This window comes from Cricetulus griseus, chromosome 6, assembly GCF_003668045.3.
Source record: "Cricetulus griseus strain 17A/GY chromosome 6, alternate assembly CriGri-PICRH-1.0, whole genome shotgun sequence".
Classification (NCBI taxonomy): domain Eukaryota; kingdom Metazoa; phylum Chordata; class Mammalia; order Rodentia; family Cricetidae; genus Cricetulus; species Cricetulus griseus.
Window position 1 is genome coordinate 62,730,530 of NC_048599.1, and position 18,041 is coordinate 62,748,570.

Here is an 18,041-nt window from a genome sequence, read left to right on the forward strand (position 1 = left end):
GTGGTGATGCCCAGGGAAGTAGAGACAAAGACTCTGAGGATATCTGGTTACAAAGAAGCCAGAGAGGACAGAGAGTTGAGAATAGGATGTCCTCTGTGCTGGGGGTCAGGCCTCACATCTCATCAAGCAGCCGTTCTGATGGAAGCTGTGTCCACAGACGCAAGCAGAAGGGTCGAAAATGAAAAGAGTGTGACGGCGACAGAGCAGAAACAAGGAACTGCCACCATGAGAGGTGGCTGCTGGGGCAGGGACACACACAAGAAGCACAGTGGACAATGAATAAAAATGAATGTTTTTACAGTTTACTGACCTAGGAGGTTTTCAGAAATAATTATTTAAATAAGAAAGACAAATCACATTCTTAATAAAGAGTGGGGAAGACGTCAGGAACGTAACCCGATTCGCAGCAGTTATTTACTATGGCAACGGTGTTATATATTCATAGGACTGAGAACTGGGATGGATCTAACAGAATAAAAAGTTATCTTAAAATCCGTATTTTCAGCTTTGTTACCATGAGCTCATTAACAACCAACCTCACATTAAGGATATGAATGCTTACTGTAATATCCCCATTCGTCTCATTCTAATCTTTTTTCCTCGTGAACAATAACAATGTTTAACTATGGAAATATATGGAAAGTCAGAATTAATGAGATTTATTTTAAGTCAGATGGGTTCTATATCCTTGCATTTGCTGTTACTTATTGATTTTAATTGAGTAAGGGAGGATTCTTAAAATACTGACCAAGTGGCTCTGAAAATGTCTGGCTACCACTGTGAGCCGTGTGGGCTCAGCCGTCTTCTTGGTGTAGTGGTGTCAAACTAACAAGTCGTAACAAATAGTGAGGCAAATTAAACTTTGGGCCACCGCTTTCTCACTTACAATAAATCTTGGGTTCAAGAATTATGGCTTCACTACTAGTTCATTCTACAAGAAAGCATTCAAGTTCCTGAGGGTTCCTTAGCTTCCAATTAGTTATCTGCACAAGGCAACAGGAACCGTATTTCCATGGGTCACCAGAGAGCTAGTTTTCAAGTTGTGATGTGGAGAAAAGTCCCAAGACCAATCGCCAGCTGTGGCCGTGACCAGTAGCTCTTCTTTGCACCCTGGTGGATATGTGAATGTGTACTGTGTGTGTGTCATGTGTAATGTGGATCTGTGTACTGTACTTGTCGAGTCCTGGCCTCACCTGGGCTTTGACACATGACTCCCCAGCTCCCTTGGTTACTAAGTCACGTGCTCCCTGAATGTCAGTCACCCTGAATGAAACAAATGTCCACGCTTCAGATGAAAAACTGAAGCTTGGTGGCTCCAAGTGTGTGGATTGCCCAATTTGGCCTCTGAGTTAAATGGAAGGTTCACTTGGGTGTGGTGGTGCATGCTTGTAATCCCAGTACTTGGGTGACTGCTACGAGAGAACTGAAAGTTTCAGGCCATCTTGGGCTACATAGAGAGACCTAGTCTCAAAAAACAAAAACAAAAACAAAACTAACAAACAGAAACCAACAAAACCAAGACAAGTCAAGCAAAATAGAACAAAACGGGAAGAGCATCATGTAGATTTATGAATTTGTTGTCACTATTGCTCAGGGCCTCTTCTGATACATTGCTACATAATTTTATTACAGGGGCAACCCAAGTGTTTGAGACTGACCTGTGGGTATTTTTTCCAGCTGACTTAACAGCCTAGAACTTCCTCCAGTAATAAGTGTTAGTCATTCACCCCATTGTCAGAAATGCACAGAAATAAGAACCATAGAATTCAAATCTTCACAGCAAACTAAACCTTCACAGAGGCAACTGGCCTGGCACCTGAGATCAGCCCATGGCTCAATCAGATAGTCCTTTCCCATTGAGGTATCACTAGAGTTAACAGTACTTGGTGGTTTTAGAGAAAGACAGACAGACAGACAGACAGACAGACAGACAGACAGACAGACAGACAGACAGACAGACACACACACACACACACACACACACACACACACACACACACACACACACACACACACACACACACACACACGAACAGCCATGAAACCAGCAGGAAAATTTTCTCAAAAGTGGTGCCCACAGGGAACTTTTGCCTATTCCAGCAAGATTCCCCATATGCAACAATGATGTTTATCCACTGAAGGAAAAATTAGCAAGGAGCAGGAGAGTTGCCAAGTTCACAGAGAAACTAAGAAAAGGGGGGATTTGTTTACTAGGGAGAGCCGAAGGGAGAGGTGAGATAATTCACTATATATGCATTATTTAAGATGAGCTCTACCTACAACCCCACAAAGAAATCCAGGAGAAGGAGCGTAGAGTCTATCCTCCTAATGAGATCCATTGTTCTTCCTTGATGTAAAGCAGGTGTAATAAGGACAACAGGAAAACTGTGAGCAGACACATTCTTAAGTAAACAAGGACACAAAGACTCATTAAGTTTTTTATATTTGTTCCATGCAAACTACATCCTAGCTCTAGAGTAAAGGATTTTACAACTGTTTCAAGCAAAAGCCTTTTGCTGGATTTCAATACCTACCCCCCTCTTTTAAAAGAAATAACTGACTTGAGTGTCTAGCTGTCATCACTAACCACCACCCACATGGCCACCACTGTACCTCTTCACTAGGAAGCCCTGGCTCCACCTCCACCTCTCTCCCATCCAGGAAGCCCCCAACACTCTGGCAGGCACTTTGCATAGTTTATCACAAATCTTTCCTATAACCGCATGAGAGTTATTTTGAATCCATTTACAAATTCCAACTTATATTTCCCCAGTGCTCACTATATGCTCATGTGCACCGTGGCTTAGAAGCAGCCACTCTTCGCTGTTAGGTCTGTGCTCTGTTTAAACAAGTGCCGCTAGTTTCATCGCGCAATCATTTAAAAATAATGAACACTTTGGGGCTTAGTAAATGAAAAAGGCTGTCACTGACTGGGAGAAAGGCACATTTTCATTGTGACAAAGTCCTTCCATGTTACTCTCCTCGCCTATTCCAATTTATCTCAGACTTTTAGGAGAGAATTAGAAATGTGAAAATTACACATAGGAACTTGCAAAAATAAATAAATAAAAACCCTTTTAAATAGAATGAAAAAGAAAAAGTCTTCTCCAATCCCAACATATGTTTTTACACAAATCTGCATGCTCCAATTAATCTGCCCAACTGCGGCTGGACTGCCTTAATCATCTTTACCAACACAATATACAATTTGTAGTCTCATTTCTACCAGGAAAAGTGCACCTAATTTTGGCTCTCCCCATACTTAGACCTATTTTAGAAAATTAGAATTTAACCATAGCTTCACACAGTCTAAAAAAGAAAAACTGTTTGCAGCTGCTCACAGGTCACTAGTGCAGAAATGGCCTGAGCACCAGAGGAGACACCCTGCAGTACTATCCCACCGAAGGGCACAGGAGACACTTGGATTATAAAAATTCATCTCAATCTGTCAACCATCATTAGGAAAGGAGGGAAGAGTAGAGCTGTCCTGGGATGATCTGACACCACGACATGCTTTTCCAGTCACCATGTCTGGCTGGTAGGCCTCTTTTTTTATTCTCGAGTGTAATAATAAATAAATGTTTAGTACAATGCCATGTGTGGAACAAGGCACGTATTTTATTTTCTTTTTCAAGCCCTTGGCTCAAGAGAACAGTCTTATGGGAAATGGCAATTGTACTTATTGTTATTTGATGATGAAATGTCACCTGAGTGAAATACCTGTATAATAATTTATTTCATCCAATAAAGCCATCAATAGTTTTGGCTGCTTTCAACCACGCAATTTGTGTTTCAGTGCAAGCCAACATCACCAAAGAGAAAAACTCCGGCATGTGCTAGTTCATATCAGTACCTGTCCCTCCCTCCCCTTAACAAAAGTTCTTTGTAGCCTAAAATGTCATAAAGCCCTCAAGACTCAGAATGCCATTACCACTGTACAGAAAATCATATTACAGGGAAAGCAAATTGATGAGTTATTAGTTAATCTAGAGAAACATGATTTACAAGGAATGTATTAGCAGTATTAAAATGCATTCATACCCATTGTCTGCCAAACTGTAGGCACCTTTGCTAATCTAAGGAAAGGGCCTCCAGCTTCTGGGAACTCTGGCACCTTCTTGGGGTTGTCTTTGGCCACACCCCTGGCGTGGTACAGTGTTGTCTAGGATTTTGCTTATAAATTATGGCAAGTAATAATCACTTTTATTTTGGACTTTTCCCCCATCCCTTCAGATAACTGGATATACCTTTGCATGAAAGAAAACAAGCTCCTATTTTTTAATTAGTCTGGTGACAATCCATGACTATTACTGGGAGAGGAATCCCATTTGAAGGGAAAGCTACATTCTGGCCAATACTGTTCTGGCTAATACAAACTTAAAATATTTTCCTCTGTGGGAGAAAACCTCCAGAGACATAAGAAATCATTATTCTGAGGAGGGAGGCTCCAACAGCTGCTGAGGCCATAGTCTGGATTTGTTGCAAATTCCTCCAGTAACCAGGAACTTCATAAGGACAAGGGATGGGGTATGCGTGCCTCTGTGCTCTAGGTGCCAAGCATGCAGCCTGACACACAGTGGGGAGCTTGATACATGTTGGTAGATGCATGTCAAACTTGTGAGTTTAGTCTACTTAGGACAGTGCATTTATGAGAACTACAGCCAACAGGCTCCCTCCCTACTGTACTCCAGCATTGCTGTCATGGCTGTCATGGCTCTGTGCTCTGTTCTAGAAGGGCAGCTTCCATCTGAACCTGTACACAAATATCTGTGTTACATCTCTCATTATTGTTTTATTTTCAAATGAGTAATAAAAGCCATCTGGGAAGGAGTGAAACCATGATGCACAGTTGGTGGTTTGAATATGCAAGCTGGGACCTAGTGAAGTCCAGTGGGATAAGGAAAGCACAGAGGTACTGGGTGAAGTCTCCAGGCTTAGCCCTGACATTATTGCCTGTGTGATCCCAGCTGGGTGGCAGGACTTTCTGGGCCCTCTTCTTTAGCTGAGAATGTGAAGGTTGCATGCAACCTTAGATAATCTCAAAAACCTTGCATTAAAATTTTTGTTACTGTTCTTATCTTTACAAGCAAATATGAGTACTACTGTATAATTTCCAAATAAGAGACAGTCCAAAAAATACAGACAAACAAAAACAGTGTCTCTACCCATTCAAAAGGAGTAACTTGACTTCTCCATAAGGAATAGCTTGAATTCCCCATTGCTGTATGTGGTTAAATCCAATAGGACAGGTGTCAACTTTATCACATTAGATTATTCCCTTTTATTTCAATCCACAGTGCTAAATGTGGCACTCTGGGAACATGTGAATATTTACCTGTAGTTATTGACTAATCTCTACTATCAAGCTGAATCTAAGGTATGTATAATCATTGGATAATATCCTTGGAAGCCTGTGCTGTGGAGAGTGCCTGGGCCTTCTGAAACCACATGAAAAGTTTTACATATGTGCAGTTACACAGGAGAAAGTTCATGGCTTTAATTAATATTTAATTCAAAATTTTAGGAACCTTAGCCTAAATCATGGTCTAATGTCATTAATTGCTGTGCAATGCCCTTGGAGTCAGAATTAGATTAGATGCCTAGCTCAGCCATTTTCTGGCTCTCTGACCTTGCAGAGGTGTCAGCTCTCTTATGATTAAAATAAAAATAATAACATCTACTCTATAGCATAGCTATAAGGCTTAATACATGGAATTAATGAATATAAAATACACTGGTCCAGAACTTGTCTCATAAAAGTATTTAATAAGCAACAAACACATTTTATGTTTTGTTTTAGTTAATAAGCTTCATCAGGACTTCTTTAATTTGTCTAAATCTGCAATGATCTTCACTTCTGATCATCAAACCAGCCTTTGGTGGTAGAGAAAATTCCTCTCAAGACTTGGAGAGAAGGTGAGAGTGTAGGTTTGTGTCTAAATGCCATAATTTGTCTAGTAGGATTCAGAGCATATTAGCTAATTAAATTGCATGGTAAGTGACTGCAGCCATTGATTTACCTATGCTTCAAAGTTTGGGTTTACACAGTGTCTGTTTCAATATTATTTCCCAACTCATCTTGGTGAGCCATTGGGGATGTCTAAGTTGATCATCTACTGATGCTGAATAAGGTGGTTTTGTGGGCCCCTTCTAATTTGGAGACTTCATTGTTTTTCTCAAGTGAAGCTGGAGGAAACTCACATTAAAAGGCTCTGACACCCGGACAGGGATACAGTTCAGCAGGAATGCTTACTTGGTGCGTGACAATGCTCTGAAATCTATTCATAGACCCAAGTCATAGGCCCCAGCACAGCACACAGGGCTATACCACCCCCAACACATAGGCCCCAGCATCACACACAGGACTCCCATGTCTCCCCCACAACATAGGCTCCAGCATGGCACACAGGGCTCCCAGATCCCCCGACTACCACATAGGTCCCAGCACAGCACACAAGGCTGTGCCATGTCTCCCCCACAACATAGGCCTCAGCATGGCACACAGGGCTCCCCCATCCCCAACTTTATTGAAAAGAGATATTTTTCCCTCACATAATGTGTCTCAGTTAACAGTTTTCCTTCCATCTACTCCTCCCAAATTTGTCCCATCTCCCTCCCATCCAGATCCACTCTCTTTCTGTCTTCCATTAAAAAACAAACAGGCTTCTAAGGGATAATAATAAAATAAACAATATAATAAAACAAAACTAATGCACTGGAATTGGACAAACAAACAATCTGGTCTCTGGTTCTTGGTCACCCAAGCAGTGTTAGGTGTGGTTTCCATCTCCTAGAGTAAGTCAAATCAGATATTGTCTGGCTACTCCCACAAGCTTTGTGGCACCACTGAACTAACATATCTCACGGGAAAGATACCATGGGGTTTGTGGCTGTGGCTGGGTTGGTGTTTACATATCTCCTACCACCCTGTGGCAAAGAGGCTGACACACACACGAACGGAAGCTCTATGTAGGCACCGGCTTGACTTCTCTACGTTGGATGGCTTGTGTAGGTGTTATCCTCAGCAATGGAACCTTGCCCTAAGTTTGTAGAAAGCAACCTATAGTCTTAGCAACAACCTGGGTTGTTTAGGGATTTCCTTTGGCCAATAATCAATTATGTAACCCAATTCTGAACCTTGAAGCTTCATTTAGTGACAAGAGAGATGGTCAGCTGGGGCTCTGTCTCCCCCATTATATGGCAATTTCATTTAGATTTCCTTCATATATGTATATATTTTAGGAAGCTTCAACTGTATTAGGTTCCCATACTACCCCTCAAATAGTCCTTAATTTTAGCTGTCTCCCCCCATATTCCTTCCCTTGTCCCCCTTCACCCACCCCATTCCCACTTGATCCTCCATTTCTTTTAGATTTTCCAATTTGGTGGCGTACAGGTTTTTAAAATGTGTCCTGATGATTCTCCAGATTTCCTCAGTGTCTGTTGTTATGCCCCCCTTTTCATTTCTAATTTTGTTAATTTGGATCTTCTTTCTCTGCTTTTTAATTAATTTGGATAAGAGCTTGTTAATCTTATTGATTTTCTCAAAGAACCAACTCTTTGTTTCATTGATTCTTTGTATTCTTTTGTTGTTGTTGTTGCTTTGTTTCTATTTTATTGATTGCAGCCTGGAGTTTGATTATTTCTTGTCAATTCCTTTTGGGTGTGATTTCTTCTTCTTCTTCTTCTTCTTCTTCTTCTTCTTCTTCTTCTTCTTCTTCTTCTTCTTCTTCTTCTTTTTCTTCTTCTTCTTCTTCTTCCTCCTCCTCCTCCTCCTCCTCCTCCTCCTCCACCTCCTCCTCCTCCTCCTCCTCTTCTAGAACTTTCAGGTGTGCTGTTAAGTTACTAGTAGGAGATCTTGCCACTGGTTTTTCTTTTTATGTTGGCACTTATTGGTATGACCTTGCCTATTAGAACAGCCTTCATTGTGTCCCATAAGTTTGTGTATACTGTGTATTTATTTTCATTCAATTCGAGAAAGTCTTTAATTTCTTTCATGACTCATTTTTTTTTTTTTTTATTTAGTGAGTGGAAACTTGTTCAGTTTCCATGAATTTGTAAGCTTTCTGTTGTTGCTGGTATCCAGCTTTAATCTATGGCAGTCATATAGGATTTGAGATGCTAAATTTTAAATATAATATCAATTTTTGTATCTGCTGGAATTTGCTTTGTGTCCAAGTATGTTGTCAATTTTGGAGCAGGTTTCATGATGTGCTGAGAAGAAGGTACACTCTTTTGTGTTTGGGTGAAATGCTCTGTAAATATCTGGTAGGTCTTTTTAGTTTATAACGAGAGTTATTTAGTGCCAGCATTTCTCTGTTTAGTTTTTGTTTGAATGACTTGTCTATTGGTGGGAGTGTGGTATTGAAGTCCCCCACTTTCAGTGTGTGAGGGTCAATATGTGATTTAAGCTGTAGTAGTGTTGTTTTTTTTGTTTGTTTTACAAAGTTGGGAGCTCTTGTGCTTGAATAGTTGTTAAAAATTGTAATATTTTCAGCTGGGCGTTGGTGGTGCTTGCCTTTAATCCCAGCACTCGGGAGGCAGAGGCAGGCGGATCTCTGTGAGTTTGAGGCCAGCCTGGTCTACAGAGCGAGTGCAAGGATAAGCTACTCAGAGAAACCCTGTCTCGAAAATCCAAAAAAAAAAATATTGTAATAGTCTCATGGAAGATTTTTCTTTTGATGGGTATATAGTGCCTTTCTCTATCTTTTCTGATTACTTCTGATTAGTTTTGGTTTGAAGTCTGTTTTGTCAGATATTAATATGGCTATACCAGCTTTCTTCTTTGGTCCATTTGCTTGCAATATTTTTTCCATCCTTTCACCCCTAAGAGGTGTCTATCCTCGATGTTAAGGTATGCTTCTTGGATGTAGCAGAAGGGTGGATCCTGTTTTCCCATCCATTGTGTTAGTTTGTGGCTTTTTACTGGAGAAATGAGATCACTGATAAGGAGAGATATCAATGAGCAGTGTATGTTAATTCTTGTTATTTTGTTGTTGTGGTGTATATGCATGTTTTCCTTCTTTTGATATGAAGGTCTGGAATCATTTATTACTTGCATTTTCTTGGGTGTGGTTAACCTCATTAGGTTAGAGTTTTCCTTCTAGTACCTTCTGTAGGGTTAGATTTTTAGATAGAAATTATTTAAATTTGGTTTAATTATTAGATAATTAATTTATATGAGACAGGTTTCTCTGTGTACAGCTCTGGCTGTCCTGGAACTCTCTTTGTAGACCAGGCTGGGCTCGAATTCACAAAGATTCACTTGCCTCTGCTTCCCGAGTGCTGAAATGTCTTATTTTCTCCATCTATGGTGATTTGCCAGATACAGTAGACTGGGCTGGACAGCAACTGTGGTCTTTTTGAGCCTGTAGAACATCTGTCCAGGCTCTTCTGGTTTTTAGAATCTCCATTGAGAAATCAGAAATTAGTCTCATAGGGTTGGTCTTTATATGTTACTTTGTCTTCCACTTGCACCTTTTAACATTCTCTTTGTTCTGTACATTAAGTGTTTTGATTATTATGTGCTAAGGAGATTTTCTTTTCTGGTCTAGTCTATTTGGTTTTCTGTAAGCATCTTGCACCTTGAAAGGCTTCTCCTCTTTTAGGTTAGGGAAAGTTTCTTTTATGAGTGTCTTGAAAATATTTTCTGTGCCTTTGACATAGGATTTTTTCTTCCTCTATTCTTGTTACTCTTATATTTGTTTTTTTTTTTTTTTTCATAGTGTCCCAGATTTCTTGTATGTTTTGTACCAGGATTTCTGTTTTATATATTTATCAGTTTCTTTGACTGAGGTATCCAATTATTCTTCTATTGTATCTTTAACACCTGAGGTTCTCCCTTCCTTTTCTTGTATTCTGTTGGTGAGGCTTGCCTCTGAGGTTCCTGTTCAAGTTCCTAAATTTTTCATTTCTAGATTTCCTTCAATTTAGGTTTTCTTTATTAATTCTATTGCTGCTTTCAAATCTTGAACTGTTTTATTCACTTCCTTTCACTGTTTGCTTATATTTTCATAGGTTTTGTTTTTCTTTCAAAAAGATTTATCTATTTAGCTTTTAGGACCTTTATCATGTTCATAAAGGCTATTTTAAGCTGTTATGTGCTTCAGCTATGCTACAATACTCAGGTCCTGTTGTGGTAGGGTTGCTGGGCTCTAGTGAAGACATCTTGTCCTGGCTGTTATCTATCTATCCATCCATCCATCCATCCATCCATCCATCTATTTTACTGCTGGCATCTAGGTATCTGGGTTTGGGAAAATGAAGATTGTAATTCTAGGTGTTGATGTCTGGTCTTGTTTTTTCCCTTAATTTCTGTTGCCCTCTCTGCTTTTTAGTGGCTGTGTGTTGCCTGGTAGGAAATTCTTCTGAGATCCCTAGGCATGGTTATTGCAGGCTCCAGGTAAAATGTTTGCCTAGGTATTGGGATTTGACACTTAGGGATGGGATAGGCTAGGAGGGGGTCCACAGGAAGGAGAAAGCATGCTGTTTCACTAAGATCTGCTTATTCCCCTTGGAATGGGGTCAGCGAGAGTGAGGAGAGGCAGCAGCAGGTGGTCTGCTACAGAGCTGGGGATGAGACTGGGGGATTAGACTTGAAGGAGCAGAGTGAGATAGCACACCTGCTTCCCTGGTGGAGTGGCTTGTGGGTTCCCAGGGAATGGTATAACGTGCAGGAAGCTGAGACTCACTCTATCTGGAATGATTCTAAACATACATGACGATGTTCCAGATCAAACACAGACAACTCAGTTGAGGGGAAGAAGAAACCTGCTGGTTCTCCAGAGAACCACATGTACAGAAAGCTGGCTAACACACTCAGGGAACTTGTCTGTTCCACTGGGTCATTTTCAAATGACTGGATCCAGACTACCTGAGGTACCAAGTGAGTTGGCTGTTTCCTAAACCTTCATACCATCCTTTCCTCCAACATCTTTGCCAAAGAGACTACAACTGTGAAGCTCAGTAAACTCAGGTGTTTATTTGCACAGGCTCCAGAATTATTGGTTCTTTCCCCATCACATCAATGGTTCCACCAAACCAATGGCAGGCACCTATCTAAGAACAGGCTAAAGAGACAAATAAACTTGATTTCTCTAGGCCTCAGACATGGTTTGATTAATAGGTATGTGAGAGCTTTGTAATCTGCATTTGAAGCTGGTACTCCATTAATTCTGAGGTGTAGCCAATATGGAGAAGCAATGAGCTAATCCTTTAGGCCCCGGCCTGTGGAAAAGACTCCTGGAGAGAGAGAAGAAGCTGGCATCAGGCAGAGGCCGGGTTGTGAGATGGCTTTTGTGAGGAGAAGTAGCCCATGTACAAGAGTAAGGCATCATCTCTGCTGGAGAAGCATCTAGAAGACAGAGAGCAAAAGGCCCCTCATTTGGGGAACTCTAATCATTTGGTCCTGATTTCTCCCCAGTCTTGTGTTGAGAAGGGCCCTGATGCAGCAAGTGGTGGCGCACAGCCACATGGCAGACATGCCAAACTGAAATACAGAAATTGATTGTAAAATGACAACATATGCTGTACTTGGTATTCCATCACGTCTAACTCCATGCAAGTGAATCTAAGACAAAAATAGGACAAATAGTAAAATCTAATTACCTTCCCCCCAATTTTACTTGGCCCCCATCACTCTGTTTTTAATTATAGCTTCATGACTTTTACCTGAATTCCTCAAGTGCAAATACTTTCTTTTAAAAGTTATTCTCATCATATCTTTGGCACGATGCAGAAAAGGAATCTTAAATATTTATTTCAGCATTTTGTATTTTTATTGGTTTTGTAAACTACTGAAATTGTAGGGTGTACTTAGAGTGAGTTGATTCCATATGCAGTAAATCAACTGGAGAACAGACTAGTGAGTTCACATTTGCAAAGTGAATCATGACAACTAAAAATACAACTTCCTCCACTCCCACCCAGGAAAACCTGCCAACATCCAAACAACTACGGAACTGCATGCTAGAGAGATGTGTACTATCTTCCAAGATAAATACATACAAGTTAAACCTCAAGGTGCTATTGATTAATCCTAAGAAACATTTCACAATCAAGGCTCATATCCCTCTTCCTTGGATTAATGCAAGGAAAGAATGAAACAATTCCTGAGAATATGAATGAAGAAGGGACCATATTAAAATATTTTAAAGGTAACACAGGAAGAAAAGTTGTGAAACACACACAACCATAATGAAAAGGAGTGTTAATTCCATGCACCATCATGAGAGACAGACCCTCCTTGCTGGTCTCCACTGTCTTCAGCTGCCTCCCAGGTTAGGCCCTTCACTTTTTTCTAACTTTTTGGGGGTGTCCCCCTGAGACATCTCTGGAGGTCTATCTCCTCAGAGTTTTCTAACAGCAGTGAGGAGAGGCAAGGAAAGCTGCCAGCTCTAGAAATGTATATAAAAGGATGTATACAGAAGGCTTATGGTAACTTGGTATTTGGTATGCAGAATCATATTCCTGAGTAGACAGAACACTGCATTCTCTCCACAAGGCATGAAAACGTTCTACAATAAAGACAGAACTTATTTTTTTTTTTTAAAGATTCTATTTATTTTTATGTGTATGGGTGTTTTGCCTACATGTACATATGTGAACCACATGCATGCCTGGTGCCTGCAGAGGTCAGAAGAGGGAGTCAGATCCCCTGGAACTGAAGTTACACATGATTGTGAGCCACCATGTGGATACTGGGAATTGAACCCAGGTCCACTAGAAGAACAACCCGTGATTTTAACTGCTGAACCAAGCTTTTCTGAGAATTATAATTCTAGTGCAAACTCCCTAGTATGGTTATTATCAACCAAATCTACCAACCAGCTTAACAAACACTGAGCTGCAGAACCACTGTCTACAAGAAAGTCTGGTATAAAACACCTCAAACTGAATGGCTTCTGAATATTGATGTGATATCAGCTATGAGGATGTGGTCTTGAGGGCTGGAGAGCGGGCAACCCCGAAATTCAAAATAGGCTTCTGAAAAACAGGGGAGGGCAAGACTGCTGCTTTCAGCTCTAAAAATCAATCAAGAACAACTCTGGAAGGGTGTGTCTGATACAGGGTGACTGAAGAGAGAAGACAAGATGATTGGACCTTGTTAAGCTACAGAACTAAGAAAACTGCTAAAAGACTACACACACACACACATACACACACACACACACACACACACACACACACACACACACACACACACACACACACACACACACACACCACACACACTATATCCTGATATTCATTTGTGTGAGTTTGTGTACCCATGTTTAAGCAGGTGTGTATGTGTAAGCCAGAAGTCGATAACTGAGTATCTTTCTCAGTTGCTCCCACTCCCTTTTATTTAAAAGTTCAGTACTATGAGTAAAGTCTAGGTCCTCACCAGCAAGGCATCCGACCATTGAGACATTGAGTTATATCACTTCTACTTTTTGGGGGTGGATGGGAGAGTGTGTGTGGGGGGGTCTCACACATAGCTCTGGCTGGCTTGGAACTTGCTGTGTAGACCAGGCTGGCACTGAACTAACAGAGATCTATCTGCCTTTGCCTCCTTAGTGCTAGGATTAAAGGTGTTTGCCACCACACATAGCTCTTCCACCTTAGTGTTTGAGGCAGGGTCCCTCACTGTCCTGGAGTTCACCATTTGGCTAGCTTGGCATCCTCCAGATGCTCCAGGCATCCTCTTGTCTCAGCCTCTCAGTGCAGAGATTACAGGCATGTGCTACAACTTCCTGCTTTTTACATGGTTTCTGGGGATTCAAACTTGGGTCCTCATGTTTGTGTGGCAATCACTTTACCTACTGTGCCATCTCCCTTCCCTGTTACTAACCTTAGCCATAACTGTCAGGATGTTTTTATTCTATTCACATGTAGGGCTCAATCAGTGGGGCTAACTCATCTATCAAATTCATATTCAGTAAATTGAATATTACTACAAACATGTCTTATCAACAAGATAATGATGATCTCTGCTGGTGAGTATTTTTTCCTGGTAAATATCAAATTCAGAATAATTTTTAAAATATTATAATGTCAAGATGTAGAAAGTGGCATCCAAAATATTGAGACAAAAATGATAAAAATATCACTTCAGGCAGTAGTTTTTGAAATTCTAAGTTTACAAATGTAACAGAAAATTTAAAAATTACCCCTAAATGAAAGTGAACTGGCAAAGCAGCCTCCCTCATATTTTAAAAAGTTTCAAAATGCTCTAAGATTTTGATTTCATTTAAATGAGGAAGAAAAAAATAAGAGAGAGAGCACTATGTTGGGGTGACTGACAACTACTTTTAATATAATTAAAATGAGCTCATTTTATCTTTCCTTTATGCAGGGAAAGAATTATTTCTCCTGAAGTGTCTTTGCTGCCTTTCCTCCTTCAAACCCGCATTCTGGGCCAGGAGTCTGTAAATGTCACATGAAATGGGCTCAATCACTGACTACATGTACAGCAGAAACAAAGCAATGGTAGGAAACATAAGGAATGATTTCATCTTGAAGGCTAGAGCGACTGCATGATTAAAGACAAAAATACCATTTCAGCCGTCCACGGCTGAAGATAAGGACTTGGATGGAGAATTAAAGCAGAAACTTGATTGTTTTAAGAGGGCACAGCTGCTCTCTGCTCCCAAGATAGGTATCCACAAAATAAGTGAAAGAACAGGTGATCCAAACCCCATCTAGAAGAGTCCAATCCTTCTCCAAGGACTGGTCTGTCACCACCACCAATGCCCTTGAGTCTGTCCCATAGATGCCAAAGGGACACGGGCATCCCAGGAAGATGTTCAACCTGGGAGGCAAGGCTGAAGAGTGGCCTGCAAGTCACAAACTTGACCGGTCTCCTCAGGAGAACCGGAAAAATTGAATTTGAAAATGTGTTTCTAGAACTACAGCATTCTATGTTGTTAGAAGCTCAGGAGTTAATTCCTCAGCAGTATATTCCGAGTAAGTGAAATAATGTAAAAAGAACTATTTAAGCCACGCACTTGGAGGAATACAAAGAAATCAAGTGTCTCAGGGTAGTTACTGCTCTTTGCACAAGAGAACGAATAATCACATAAAAGGGATAGGTAGCTATAGATAGAGGTCAAAGGAAAATATTAAACTCTCATTCAAAAGTGAAAAAAAAAACACAATTAAAAAGTAGTTTCCTATAGATGTCAAGCTTATGGATTGGAAAGCAGATAAAATACTTGTTAATGTACACCGTACCCCTGACCCTACAGAAATGTGTCAGTAGAGGAAACGACAAGCTGTATGCTCTACCTCCCTGCTCTTGGACCAAGACTTCAGTAGAATAACATCCACCTTTTTGTTTGAAAAATAAAGATGCATCCAAACTCTGGAGTTGAAAGGTTAAGCGCACTCTCTGTGTAGTTGATAGAGGTAGGTCTAATCTAATCAGGGCCTGTCACAGGCACTGGTGTCCTGACCCAGGCTTCTGGTTTCCACACGGGTGAGAGCTAACCAAGATGTAGACTGTAGGCCTTTGACCTTCTGGAGACCCTGTCCCGGCCAGCTCAGAGTTCTGCTTAACAGCCGGAGTTCAAATCAGGAACATGTGCGCGCTTCCCTAGCACAACACATGGCTTTGAAATTAAAACGCAACCTGATCGAGTGCCTCAGGATATTTTAACAACTAGAGGAGAGATTAGAGCAGATAAAGCCAGGCTTTTGGGTCACTTCTGCTCGTTCATGTTTCTTGCCGCTTCTTTGGACTACACAAATTTAATTTTATTGTATTTCTTGAGAATTTGCTAGAAAAACAAAAGTTTGGTAAGTTATTTCATGGGTGATTGATCTTGGGGAAATAAGGAACTTGTAGGTTTCTCTGCGACATGTGCCACCTATTAGATAGTTAGCTTTTTCTGTTCCAACTGAGCCAAATCAAATTAATTAGAAAGTGGTTTGAATTACAAGCCAAATACAACGAGAAGTAATAAAAACAGAAAATGACACTTAGGTCATCAATAATATTCTTGAGATAATTTGGCATTGATTTTTCTTGCTATGTAAGATAAAGAGCTTTACAAGTTGTCAAATGGACAGTTTAACCTCAGCCATCAGCAGGAACTTAGAGAACCAGACTTAGATAAGGAGTGGATTTACTTTCTTTTTGCTTCTTTGTTTTTTCTAGAAATCAGTGCTTGAGCTGCAAGATGTCCCTATAGAGCATACCTTAGCAAGCCCACGAGTCACAAATCTTGCAAGGGCCAAACTCAGAATGATTCTCCAACAAAACCTCAAAACAAAGCAGAATCAAACTCAGAGAAACCAAGGGGAACCCACTACAGCACCCAGTACCTTCCCTTTTTTTAACAAGGAAAAAACACAAAAATGTGACAGCTCTTCTGGGGAAAGCCTTTTATGGAAATTTAAGTTATATTTTTGGTTTGATTTATCTTAAAATGCCTGGGGCCTGTGAAGATCAACATTCTGCATTCACTTCAAAGTTGTCCAGGACAAACCCATGGTGCCAACACTGCCTCCAAATAGTTCAAGTTACTAATCTGAAAACAAACAAAACAACAAACCAGAGAAGCGGAACTTCTGTTTGAGTTAGGTGGTTTTCAGTTTTTTATCCTTTGGAAAGAACTGGACGGAAGACACAAAGCGAAATCCCATGTCTGTAGGTGCCTTTGGCCGCAGCTGAGCCTCCCTTGTCCTCAGATCATATGCATATTCGCCAGGTACAGTCAGATCGGGGTATGTTTGTTGCAGGAGGGCCCTTGATCCAAGTACCCAGGAGATCATGTCCCCACTTCTTTGTGCTGTGTATCAGCCACCTCTAGGGACAAGTTAGAAGCCCTTCCCAGTTTAGCTCAGTGGATCTCCATGCCACACTGTGTTTCTGGTGTGGAGAAAGCAAACTGCCAGAGGCACCACGGACAGAAGATGGTAAGGAGTGGAACAGATAACCATTTGTCAAGGTTTCTAAACAACCTGAGAGCAGCAGCTGAGACTACAGAACCTGGATGGACAGAAGGTTTTCCTCTGACCAGAGGCCTGAAAGGCTCACCTGCCAAGTGGATTCTGATACCAGGCTTATTATGAACTTCTGTGACGCACAGCTACAGATGGCAAAGTCCAAGTTTCTCTCCCAGGTGTGCAAGAGTCTGGGGACCTTGCTTCCCAGAATACTCCCTTTTTACTCTTCCTTCTATATCCCACCTATGGGACACCAGTGTCTGACATACAGGCCGGGGAATGGTTCTCTACATATACCCATTCTACCCAGCATTTCCATGTTCTGATTTTGTTGGTCTTTTTCTGCTTGGAATGACTTCATTCCTTCTTTCGAGTTTAGTGATGTTTCCTGGGCTTAGAATGCTCCCCATTTATGTTACAATGAAATGAGCCTGAATCCCAGATCTGGAGGCGTGCCATCCAATATAGAAGTCATGAACAGGATGCATCATTGAAATCCAAACATTACCCTATGGTACATATCTATTTCTTGCAATGGTATTACTTTTGGGGTCACAGAGGTTTTCCTATCCTACTAGAAATCAACCTAATCTCTAAAGTTGTGTCTTTCCTCTTTCAACTTAATCTTTTAAGAATTTAGTGACTAGTCACATAGACGTCACCAGGGTGCTCCCAGCATTTAGGGAAATGACTGATAAGGGCCACTCTCTGAGCATGAAGCTAGAGGAAGGAGCATATGATCCATCCCAGTGTTCCCTCAACATGAGTTTCCTGGAGCCTCACTGGGCCAAGCTCAGGGCCAGGCATGGTGGTGCCAAGGTAGGCAGGATTGAGTTGGTTCCTACTGAGGTGAATGTCATCACTTGTCAGTATAATTCAAACAAAGACATGGTTAGAGTACAGATGACCTGTGGGGTGAGGCTATTGCCCTAGATCAGGGTAGGTCCTGAGGGAATGAATCACACAAGCAAACCAGGGCCATAACCCTTTATGTGAACTTCATGGGCCAGAAGGCTCTGAGAATTACACTTATCAGATTTAGAAATTGAAAGATATTGCGTATGACATCATGCCCATGGTGAACAAAGCACTACCCTGTCACCAAGTGT

At 41.0% G+C, this 18,041-nt stretch overlaps 1 protein-coding gene across 6 annotated transcripts in view; it reads right to left on the minus strand.

Annotated features, from left to right (window-relative positions):
- Cdin1 (CDAN1 interacting nuclease 1) overlaps positions 1-18,041 on the minus strand; it is a 213,756-nt gene that overhangs the window by 25,855 nt on the left and 169,860 nt on the right. The window contains exon 12 of one of the 6 annotated variants that reach the window (XM_027422250.2): positions 11,023-11,353. The exons of the other annotated variants lie outside the window; for them this stretch is intronic. Coding sequence (XP_027278051.1) covers positions 11,266-11,353 — 88 coding nt within the window. The 3' untranslated portion in view covers positions 11,023-11,265. Of the gene's footprint in view, positions 1-11,022; positions 11,354-18,041 lie in introns of those variants that run through there. 6 annotated transcript variants of the gene reach the window in all.